The 12,489-nt window shown below is 35.7% G+C and overlaps 1 protein-coding gene across 8 annotated transcripts in view; it reads left to right on the plus strand.

Annotated features, from left to right (window-relative positions):
* Positions 1 to 12,489, plus strand: part of NEK1 (NIMA related kinase 1) — a 225,673-nt gene that overhangs the window by 136,025 nt on the left and 77,159 nt on the right. For all 8 annotated transcript variants that reach the window (XM_030312772.1, XM_030312764.1, XM_030312765.1 and 5 more), the window contains 3 exons: positions 5,154 to 5,285; positions 7,252 to 7,317; positions 7,397 to 7,625. In XM_030312772.1, coding sequence (XP_030168632.1) covers positions 5,154 to 5,285; positions 7,252 to 7,317; positions 7,397 to 7,625 — 427 coding nt within the window. The remainder of the gene's footprint in view (positions 1 to 5,153; positions 5,286 to 7,251; positions 7,318 to 7,396; positions 7,626 to 12,489) is intronic.

The raw sequence follows: 12,489 nt of genomic DNA on the forward strand, positions 1-12,489 counted from the left end.
GTTGGAGCTATAGGGTATGGGTGACTTTTTAATTTTATTATGAGTTTCCTTAAGGTCTAAGCATCTGCATAGTAATTTTGGAAATAACTTTGCAATAATCTTTAAAAGCATAAATGAAAATTATGTCATAGGCTGAGAAAGGCAGTTGGTTTTATTCTTTAGCAAAATTAGTTAAATACATGTTATTTCTCCTGTTTATACAATTAAATTCTCTTTTGATCATTCTTTAAAAATCGTAGGCTTTTTTGAATTTATGATGGCAACTATTTGTCTTTCAGATTTCTGCTTTTTTTTAAAACATTTTTAAAAGTTTATTTACTTATTTTTGAGAGAGAGAGAATGAGAGAGAATGAATATGAGTGGGGACAAGGCAGAGAGAGAAGGAATCCCAAGCAGGCTTTGCACCATCAGTGCAGAGCCTGATGTGGGGCTCAAGCTCACAAACCATGAGATCATGATCTGAGCTGAAACCAGGAGTCAGAGGCTTAACCAACTGAGCCACACAGGCACCCCTCAGGTTTTGCTTCTTACCAACTTCTGTGTCATAAAACTTTATGCAGTATTGGAGCACTTGGGTAGCTCAGTTGGTTAAGCATCTGACTCTTGATTTCTACTCAGGTAATGATCTTACCATTGTAAGATAGAACCCCATGATGGGCTCTGTGCTCAGCGCAGAGCCTGCTTATGACTGACTCTCTCTCTCTCTCTCTCTCTCTCTCTCTCTCTCTCCGTCCCTCCCCTGATTGTGCACACATGTGCATGCACACTCTCTCACGTGCACTCTCTCTGTCTCTCAAAACCAGTAAATTAAAAAAAAAAAAAACAAAACCTTATGCAATGCAAAAATTTTAAACTCTGATTATGCATAGATGGGCAGTTATTGTTTTTATTCTGCATTCTGGAGATTAAAAACTAGCTCTGGGCAAAGCCAGTTTCTTCATTTTGTTAGGGTCTAAAATCATAGTTTCAGTGTTTAAGCCAAATAACGTTACTTAGTAGAAACTAAATAAATGTTTGCTGAACTATAATTACTACCATTTATTAGGCACACAACTGTGCACTTTACATAAATTATCACATTTAATCCCTGCAGTAAGGAGACAATGAGTACACACCATTCCCATTTTAGTGAGAAAAAGTTTGAAGTTGAGAGAGGATTAGAAACAATGAAAAATCACAGGTCCCCAGTCAGTGAGATTTGGGGATTTGAGTGTAGAACTGTCCTACTTCAACTGTATTTTATGACCTTCTTAAACAATGAATGGCTGTTCAAACTGGCTACTCTACGAAGGTCACTCTCACCTTCTCCCCTCCCAGGAGTTAGTTAGTTCCTTCTCTGGTTTTATTTTGTTTGTTTTTCTCCCAGACCATTTAGCACACATCTCTCTCATTTTATTTCTCTGTAACATACTGATAGATTTATGTGTTTCCCTTTCTTTTATAGTTTATAATCCTTTGAGAGAAATGATCAATTTCGTTTTGTTTTTGTCTTTTGTTTGAAAATTATTGCAGCTAGTTCTGGTCTACAACACACTGGGTTTTTTCCCCAACTTTCTGAGATATAGTTGTGTGACATTGTGTTAAGTATGCAATACACAATGTGATGATTTGACATAGGTATATACTATGAAATGATTACTACAATAAGGTTAGTTAACAAATCACTTCACATAGTTACCATGTGTCTTTCAGTTTGGATATCCATTATCTGGCACTGTGCTTGGCACTTAATACATATTTTTTAAAATATTTTTTTGTTTTGTTTATTTTGAGAGAGAGAGTGTGCACATGCACATGCACGTGAGGGAGGGGCAGAGAGAGAGTGGGGGAGAGAATCCCAAGTAGGCTCCATGCTGTCAGTGCAGAGTCCCACAATGCAGGGCTCAATCCACTGAACTGTGAGATCATGACCTGAGCTAAAATCAAGAGTCGGATGCTTAACGGACTGGGCCACCAAGGCACCCTGACACTTAATACATTTTTGAATATGTTGATTAAATTTTATAAAATATTATATATTTGTTTTCTCACAAAAATCACATCAAGTTTATTTATTAAAATAGCAGAAATAGGGGCGCCTGGGTGGCGCAGTCGGTTAAGCGTCCGACTTCAGCCAGGTCACGATCTCGCGGTCCGTGAGTTCGAGCCCCGCGTCGGGCTCTGTGCTGACTGCTCGGAGCCTGGAGCCTGTTTCCGATTCTGTGTCTCCCTCTCTCTCTGCCCCTCCCCCGTTCATGCTCTGTCTTTCTCTGTCCCAAAAATAAATAAACGTTGAAAAAAAAAAAATTTAAAATAGCAGAAATCATTTCTTTAAGTGAATTTAAACATTCACAAGATTATACAGTGGATAAATATGATATGTGATTAGAGAAGTAATTACTGATTTAAATAAATATGATAGAATTTGTACATCCAGATTAATGTGTTTCCTTCAAAATAATCATCTAGAGAAATAATATACTTCTCTAAAAATGCTGCTAGTGTTTCAGAACCAATTGGAACTTGTTTCTCTTTCCTCAGAATTTGTTAACCTTTTTTGAATATACCATATGGAAGGAAGACCATGGTAAAGTTTCAAAATATTTCTATGTCATCTTTCAAGATGACACCCAGATAATACCCAGCTGTGTTAGCTTTAGATTTTTAAAATTATTTATAACATCTTAAATATCAGTATACTTTTCAACGGTGCTGAACTATGGATTAGAGCAATGTTTCTGCCCTTTTTTAATAAAGACTTAATTTTTTTAGAGTAGTTTTAGGTTCACAGGAAAATTGATAGGAAGATACGTATTTCCAGTGTATCCCCTGTCCCCTCACATGTATAGCCTCTCCCATTAATCAACATCCTCCTCCAGAGTTGTACATTGTTACAATTGATAAACCTGCATTTATGTATCATCACCCAAGGTCTGTGGTTTATATTACAGTTCCCTCTTGGTACTGTACATTCTGTGGGTTTGGACAAATGTATAATGACATATAACCATCATTACAGTATCATACAGAGTATTTTCACTGCCCTAAAAGTTCTCTGTGCTCTGCCTATTCATTCCTCCTGCCACTCCCCTGCGAACCTCTGGTGACCATGCATCTTTGTATTGTCTCCATGGTCTTGCCTTTTCCAGAATGTCATATGGTTGGAATCATACAGTATGTAGCCTTTCAGATTGACTTCTTTCATTTAATAATATGCATTTAAGTTTCCTCTATGACTTTGCATGGCTTGATAGCTCATTTCTTTTTAGCACTAAATAATAATCCATTATGTACCAGTTTTTTGCTTTTTTTAAAAAAAATCTATTTACTTACTAAAGGACATCTTGGTTGCTTTCAAGTTTTGGCAGTTATGAATAAAACTGCTGTAAACATCTGCATACAGGTTTTTGTGTGGACATCTGTCTTAAACCCCTTTAGGTAAATACCAAGGATTGTAATCCTTGGTCACATGGTAAGAGTATGTTTAGTTTTGTTGGAAATTGCCAAAGTGTTTTCCAAACCATTGTACCATTTTGAATTCCCATCAGAAATGAATGAGAATTGTTGATCCACCTCCTCAGCAGCATTTGGTGTGGTCAGTGGTTTGGATTTTAACCAATGTTGTAGATGTGTAGTGGTATCACATTATTGTTTTAATTGCAATTCCCAGGGGTGCCTGGGTGGTTCAGTTGGTTGAGCATCTGACTTCGGCTCAGGTCATTATTTCATGGTTCGAGAGTTTGGGCCCCACGTCGGGCTCTATGCTGACAGCTCAGGGCCTGGAGCCTGCTTCCGATTCTGTCTTTCAATTCTTATTGAAGCCTCTTATTGAGCCTGCTTATCAATTCTGTCTTTCCCGGCTTTGCCTTTGGTGTTGTATCTAAAAAGTCTTGTCAAACCCCAAATCATATGGATTTTCTCCTATGTTACCTTCCAGGAGTTTTATAACTTTGCATTTTATGTTTGGGTCTGTAATGAGTGAATTTTTGTGAAGGGTGTATCGTCAATGTTTGTTTAGATCCTTTTTCTGGGGGCGGGGGGAACAACTGGGTTGTCCAGATGTTCTAGTATCATTTGTCCTTTCTCCTGGCAACTCCTGTCCATTGAGTTGCCTTTGCTCCTTTGTTAAAGTTCATTGGGCTCTATTCGTTTGGGTCTGAGTTATGTTCTATTCCATTGATTTATTTGTCTATTCTTTCACCAGTATTACACTGTCTTAATTACTGTGGTTTTATAGTAAGACTTGAAGAAATTACATATTATCATTCCTTGAACTTTGTTCTTCAGTATTGTGATGGCTGTTTCCATCTTCTTTTGAATAACATAGGTATTATGTTAAATGAGAGTTCAGAAGACTAGATAATATAATTGAATTGCTACCTTATATTTACAAGTGCTCAGTAAGTGTTGCATTTGAAATGTATACTCACCAGAAATGTATACTCACCAGAAATATTTGTTTACTGGTTTGAAGGAGAACAAAGTAGGGAACAGATTTGCTGCCATGTTACCATGAGCATACCTGTAAATGCCATTTCCTTATATTGATAAATGGTTCAATGGTTCAACATGTCTTATTTCATATCGTTTAAAGTCTAAACAGCAAGATAAAAAAAGACACATGTTTGAATATAACTTGTGATATTTTTAATGACATTAAATCTTATTACCTGTACCTTCATTTCTTCCATTCTCCCATTCTTTCATTCTTCCATTATGTTGACATTTTTATAATGAGGGCTCTTATGTTGGGTGATTGATGTTCAAACTTTTAGAGATTACGCAAGCATTTCTTTTTCAAGTTCAAGGTTAATAAGTAAAATATTTTTTTCTTCCCATCAGATGTTGTAATGAATTAAAATTAAAGTGGAGGGACTGATGTCATAATCTTTTAGAAATCAGGTTTTTTTTAAAAAAATTATTAAACATTGTTAATGCAATGGAAAGGAGTTATTTAGTACTACATGAGACTTGATTATGTTTACATCTCAGGCCAGAGATGTTCTGTCTTTTCTGATCTTTCCTCAGACCTAGCACATTGTCTTACACAATAAAAATTGAGAAATGAAGAAACTGTACCTTTGGATAGAGTAGATAAACAGTGATTTGATAAATACCATTTTATTCTTCATACAAATATAAATTTGCAAATGTATTTACATGTTTTATTATAGTTGGTGGCTAAAGGAGTAAAGAGTTCTGATATGTCTCCGCCACTGGGACAACCTGAAGCAGGTGGCTCTCCATCAAAGCAACAGATGAAATCTGTTATTTCTGTGACTTCAGCTTTGAAAGAAGTGGGTATGGTAAGTTCCCTAAAATTTAGAACTCCTCAAAGCAAAAAGTTATTAGAAGGATTAAATTTAATGAAATTACATTAATTCCTAGTGTTTCATTAAATTTTCTCTAAAAACAAATTACTTGTTAAGATTTTTGTGTATAGTTTACTCTGAGTATTGGAGCCTCATTGCTGATAGGTTTATATCTAGGACCACTTAATACATGAAAATAGATTTAAGTGATTGTCTCTCATTTTTACTTTAAAAGAATATTGAACAAATAAATTATATATAAAAATGTACAGAAAATAGTGCAACAAACATTTGTAATGGAACAAACATTAACAAACACTCTCACAATTAACAGTTTCATTTTTTTTAAGAAAGGTTCATTTTTTAAAAAAATAATGTCTCTTTGGTACTTAAATTAACTCTAAGAATAAAATCCAAGGCATGTTTACATTTATTTGAAAATCTTTAGCATAACAAATGTTGGAAGATTCAGTATAATTACACTTACTCCATCAATTATTTCTTTTCCCTTCTACTTATAAATCTCTGTCATGCCAAATGGATAATGAAACAAAGAAATATGGGCAAATAAAAAGCTTAAACTTGGAAGTATGTGTCAGGTATTCGTCTAAAATGTGAAAACTCTGTTCTGGAGTAAAGGAAATAGGCTCATGTATGTGTCAGGTATTCGTCTAAAATGTGAAAACTCTGTTCTGGAGTAAAGGAAATAGGCTCATGGTATGGGATTTCAGCCCAGAATTCAACACAGAGAAGGGAGAAGTCTACTGAATCATGTAACACATTAACCTGATTCTCTCCTATCTCATTAATTAATGTCTCTGCCTTTTAATTGCTGGCTGAATTTCATTGAGTTTTTGCAGACAACGCTAATGTTACTGATACACCATTTTTTTTTATAGCCTTTGTGTTTATCTTGAAAATAAGACTGAGTAGGAAAATATAAGTTTCTTGGTAACTCTCAAGAACTTCGTGTAAGAAATTACTGTTCTTTAAGTAGGTTTAGTCTCTTTTTCTTTCTGATAACGACTTTGCGTGTGCTGCGTTGTTCACTTCAACTTTAGATACCACTGTGTGGTTTCCTTCCTGGTACCCAGTCTCACATCTCAAGTAGCTGTTCATCTCTCTGGTTATAGCAACTGCTAATTCCTGACTACTTTATGGGGTAAAATGCTCTTTGTCTCATTTACATGTATTACTTTAAAACTGACCACTATACTCTTTTGTATTTTCCTCAAATCTTACAAAATTTGAGGTAATCTATGTAATGAAATGGTTTTTCTTTATGTGTTGTCTTGGTAAATATTGCTACTTAAAACTTTGAAAACTGCTGTTTCTTACTCTGCATTTTTCAGATTATTTTTGCTTTCGTAGCATTCATAACTACTAATTTCGTCTTTGCGAGTGTTTAAAAATTCGAGTTGGTCTAGATCACTATGATTATACTAATCAAAGACAGAATTTATATTATTGTTGGTATAAAGGACTCAGAACTCATTACTGTTACTCTCTTTGTTTACTGAGAGAAACCAGTTCTCAATTATGTTTAGTAGTATGGCTGAGCAGGAATATATGTACATGAAACATGAAGACAATTTCAAAATAATACAGCCTATCCTGAGTTACTCTATCCACTAAACTCCCTAGCTCCAATTAAGAGAGTACATCAGTTAATTTTCTTTTTATTTCTACCATTGACATAAAATTACCAAAAATCAGATGCCAAAAAGGAAGAGGATTTAGTTAAATATGTGATCAGTAATCTAAAAATAAGACAAATAATTGAGAATTGGCCCTTCTGCTATTAAGTATAATGAAGGAATCTGTGTTAACATTTTACAGGAATAAAAAATTCACAAGGAACAATTTAATAAAAAACAAAAAGTAACAAAAATATGAAAGTTTTTAAGGTAGGCATTTAAAATAACATTATTTCTTACTCTGTAACTGTCTGTGTTTATAGGACAGTAGTTTAACTGATACCCAGGAAACCTCAGAAGACATGCAGAAGACTAACAATGCTATTTCAGTAGGTACAATTTTCAAACTTTCTCAGTCATTTTACTTAATTGTATACATATTAAAGTATAACATTTTAACTGTTTCAGAGTAAGCGAGAAATACTCCGTAGATTAAATCAAAATCTTAAAGCTCAAGAAGATGAAAAAGGAAAGCAATGTCACTCTGATACATGTGAAGTGGTCGTTAGTGAAGATGCCAAAGAGCCCGAAAAGGAAAAATCGGTTTCATCTGATCGCAAGAAATGGGAGGCGGGAGGGCAACTTGTGATTCCCCTGGATGAGTTAACATTGGACACATCCTTCTCTGCAACTGAAAGTATGTATAAAATCTTAATAATCTGTTTTGGTTTAGCACACATGTAAACTTGAATACTCTGAAAGAACAAACACTTAGAGGGATTGAGAGAGGCTGGAAAATTTCTTTGTATGTGAAAAATGGAGAAAACTATTCAACCTTACGAATAGCAAGGATTTGGGGGCGCCAGGGTGGCTTAGTTGGTTGAGCATTTCACTTCAGCTCAGGTCATGATCTCATGGCTTCTGGGTTTGAGCCCCACGTCGGGCTCTGTGCTGACAGCTCAGAGCCTGGAGCCCACTTTGGATTCTCTGTCTCCCTCTCTGTCTGCCCCTCCCCTGTTTATGCTCTGTCTCTCTCTCACCTTCAAAATAAATAAACATTAAAAAAAAAAAAAAAAGAATAGCAAGGATCTTTATTACAAAAGTGTATGGTATGAGAGAAGGAACTAATGATACATATGTAAATTGTATTACTTTAACTCTTTCTACTATGTTATATTAATCTTTTACCAGGAATAATTCTTGATGAGAACCAAAATGGCAGCCTTTGACAGACTCTCAGAAAGGTCCTTTAAGTATTTAGCCAGGAGTATTGAAAATATCTCACTTAATGATTCATTTATTCAGCAATAATTATTGAGCAGCTACCATTTTCTTGCATTGTCCTATGCACCAGAGGGAGATACAATAATAAATAGAAACCTGTGCTCTTGTGGAGCTTACATACTAAAAGGGCAAGTCTGATTATCAACCAACTAAATATTTTTTTAAAAAAATTTTAATGCTTATTTATCTTTAAGAGAGAGAGAGAGAGAGCAAAGAGAAGGGTAGAGAGACTGGAGAAAAGTTCAAAGAATCCAACCTGTGGTGTCTGTTATTTTGTTTACTTATTCAGTAGTTCTTCATGGAGTCTTATTAAATGCCGTACACTCCTCAGCAATGAAAATACTATAATGGTTGAGACATAGTCCCTCCCCTTAAGGAGCTTAGGGTCTAGTGGAAAGGGAGACAAATATAGAGGCAATTATAGTTCACAAGGAATATACTATAAATAATCCTGGCTACTGTCAGAATGTGTCAGGACATAAGTCTATCTTGGGGAAGCCAAGGAAATGATTTCTGAAAAAAGGGATGAGCTGAGGGATAAGTAGTTAGCTAAACCAAAAGCTGAACCAAATATTTTAGGCATAGAATAGCCAGGACCCAGGTGAGAGAGGGTGTGTAATTCAGGGAACTTGGTATAGTTCAGCATGGATGACTAACTTTCAGAAGTCAAGACAAAGAGTGGCAAGTAAAAAGCCATGGAAGAAGTAAGCAGGGAAAATCATGAAGGGTACTGTACATTGGCTCTCTCAAACATTATGAACTTATTCTGAATGCAGAGAACAGTTTTTGAAGCAGGGATTAGCAAATGTTTTCTGTAAATGGCCAGATAGTGAATATTTTAGACTTTGCAGGCCATAGGAGCTCTGTTGCAACTTCTCTATTCTGTCACTGTTGTGTAAACCCAGCAAGAGACAATATGCAAAGGTATTAGCATGGCTGTTTCCAATAAAATTTTGTTTAGGCACACTGAAATTTGAATTGATTAAAATTTTCTTTAAACCTTCTATTTCTATTCTCAGACTTGCTATTTTTTCATTGCCGTAAAGTACATTCATATCATGATTATTTCCTGGAACATTTTTATAATAACTTTTAAAATCTTTGTTAGATAATTCCAATATCTGTGTTATAGCTGTGCTGATTATTAATCATTAGCCATCTTTCATGAGAGTTAAAATTTTCCCGGTTCTTCTTTTTCTGAGTAACTTTGAAATATGTCCTGGACATTTTGAATATTCCCTTATGAGACTCTAGGCCTTATTTAAATCCTGTGGAGAATGTTCATATTTTTGCTTTAGCAGGCAGCTGACCCAGTTAGGTCACAAGTTTCTATCTGCCTCCCGTGGCCTGTGGTTCTAATATCAGTTCATTTTTCAAAGCCTGTCAATGCTGTTTTGGTCTACTAGCATGTGTATCATCCAGTGACTGGGCTGGGGACCTTGGCAGTTATCTTTTTGTTAATTCAATTTTCAAAGTTTTGGAAATTCAGTATTGAATAGGATCAAATCCATGGGTGTGCATATGGCAGGTGAGCCCAGATGATAATAAACAACTTTATGGGGTTGCTTTCTTGAGTTCCTTTGTCTTTATTATCTTCCTGGGATTTTCTCATTGCCCAGGGCTTCTCTCTTTGGTTATCTGGTCAGAAAACGGAGGCTTTACTTACTTTGTTCTATTGTATACTCAGAGCCACGTGGCTAGAAGACAGAGAAAAATAGCAATGGGAACTTAGCTGCATCTTCTAGGTACCACATCTCTACCAAACAGAAAGGAAGCTTCCTCGTCCTCAGTTTGATCCTCTGTGTGTTCTGATTACCAACTACTGCTCTTGTCACCATGGGGTTTTTGGGGAGGAGAAAGGAGATGACAAAGTAAAGAAAGAAAAGAAAAGCACTGAAGGATTTACTCACGCCAAGTAGTAGGATTTCCCTTCCCCATTCCTCGAGCTGGAAGTGGAAGGCCTGTCCTAGAACTCTCTCTCAAACCCGGTGCCATTTATGGATATCTGACATGCTGAATCCTGACAGGGGAATGTCTCCTTCCGTAATCCATCTGCTATTCTTTCTAAGAGTTCTCAAATAGCCACTTCATATCTTTTGTTCTGGTTTTCATAGCTGTATTCAGTAGGAGACACAGGGTAATATGTGCTTACTCCATCTTCCCAGGAACTGAACTCATTTAATTATCCTTTAAAGAGATTTAAATACCTTTTAAAGAAAGAAAGTCTTTTTGTATTTATCTATGTAGTTACCATTTCTGATGTTCTTAACTTCTTTGTTTGAAAGGATTTCTTTTAACATTTCTTGTGATGCAGGTGATAGATTATTTCAACTTTTGTACACTGAAAAGTATTTCACCTGGATTTTTAAAAGGTATTTTCTCCAAGTATAGAGTTCTAGATTGGCAGTATTGTCTTCCAGTGCTTTAAAGATGTTGCACCATTGTCTTCTCACTTGCATTATTTCTGACAAGAAATCTGATCCTTAGTTCCTTCTGCATAGCACAGCGTTTTTCTCTGACTGCTTTTAAGATTTATCATTATTATTGATTTAGAGCAATTTGTGAAGAGCCTTATTGTACTTTCTTCTTGTTCTTTTCCCTGGGGTTCATTGAGCTCTTTGGTCTATTGATATATAGTTTTCATCAAATTGGAAGTTTCTTTGTTATTATTTCTTCAAATGTTTTTTTGGGCCTCCTCTCCCCTCCTTTGGGTACTATAATTTCGTGTTTATTAAGCAGCTCAAAGCTGTCAGTCTTATAGCTCAGTGATGCTCTTTTTCATTTTTTAGATTCTTTTTTCGGTGTGTTTTGTTCTAGATAGTTTCTATTATTCTATCTTCAGACTCACTTATTTTTCTTTTCTGCATTGCCTAAGCTATTAATTCCATCCAATATATTTTTCATCTCAAATAATGTAGTTTTCATCTCTAGAGGTTCACATTTTGTTTTTTTTATCTACCATATCTCTACTTATCTTTTTGGCCATATGGAGTACAGTTGTAAAAACTTTATTAATGTCCTTGTTTGCTAATTCTAGTATCTCTCTCAGTTCTGGCTGATCTATTTTTCCCCTTGTTATGGGTCATATTCTTCTTCTTTGCATCATAGGCATTTTTTGATTGGAGACCAGACATTGTGAATATTGCTTGTTGAGTGATAGATATTTTTGTGTTTCTATAATTATTCTGGAGCTTTGTTCTGAAGGTAGTTAAGTTAGGTGGGCTCAGTTTTATCCATTCATGTCTTGTTTTTGAGATTTGCTAGGTGAAATCAGAGCCATGGTTAGTCTAGTGCTAATTTCTTTTCCTCTACAGAGATAAAACCCTTCTGTGTACCCAGTGCACCATGAATTATGACATTTTCCAATCTGGCTTCTGGAAACAGGGAATATTTCATGTCCTATTTTCTCTATAATCTTTTTGGGTGGTTCTATTCCTACCTTGGGTGGTTTTCTCACATATTTGCTTGTCTCACAGCTCTGCTGATACGTAAGGGCTACCCTCATAAACCTCTATAATCCTCTTTCTACTTTCCTTGGTCTTCCAAAAATCTCATTCCTGTCTTCCAAACTTGAGGTAGCCTCTTGTCTGGGTTCCCCTTTCTGACCTGCAGTTTAGAAACTCTGAAGGCAGCAAGCTTGCATACTCATAGGGACCACCTTGTTTGTTTCTTTTTACTCAGTGGTCTGTGTTCTTTATTACATTTTGTCCAGTGTCTTAAATCTGTTGTGTATTTTGTCCAATTGGTTTGGATATTTAGGCAATAGCATAACTAGTTACCTTAGTCCATCTCACTCAGAAGTGGAAGTCCTTCAGACCATTTTTTAGAGGTCTAGGCAAAAATCATTGATGAACATAACTAAGTTACTGAAAGGTAATAAAGAGAAGAGGGCATATTTAAGAGATACTAGGGGACAGACTTGTAAGGGCTTCCTGTGAAACTCTTCTAAGAGTTTGTCAGAGAAAGGAGAACTTTGAAAAGAAAATGAGAAACAATCAGAGTTAGGAAAGTTGATGGGTTTAAAAGGAAGAAGAGTACTTCAGGAAGAGAAATGATAAGTTTAGGGCTAAAAAATTTACCCTGGATTTGTCTGGAAAGAGGCATTGTGATCTTGATAAAAGTAGTGTCATTAGAGTGTTAGGGACAGCAATAGAATCCAGGAGTTAAGAAATGAGTGGAAGGTGAGGAAGTATAACAGAGAGAGAGAGGGAGGGGGAGAGTTTACAACCTTTTAAGGAAGCTGAGCTGTAAAGGAGAAGAAAGATGTAAAGTGTTAT

This window comes from Lynx canadensis, chromosome B1 (assembly GCF_007474595.2).
Source record: "Lynx canadensis isolate LIC74 chromosome B1, mLynCan4.pri.v2, whole genome shotgun sequence".
Lineage (NCBI taxonomy): Eukaryota > Metazoa > Chordata > Mammalia > Carnivora > Felidae > Lynx > Lynx canadensis.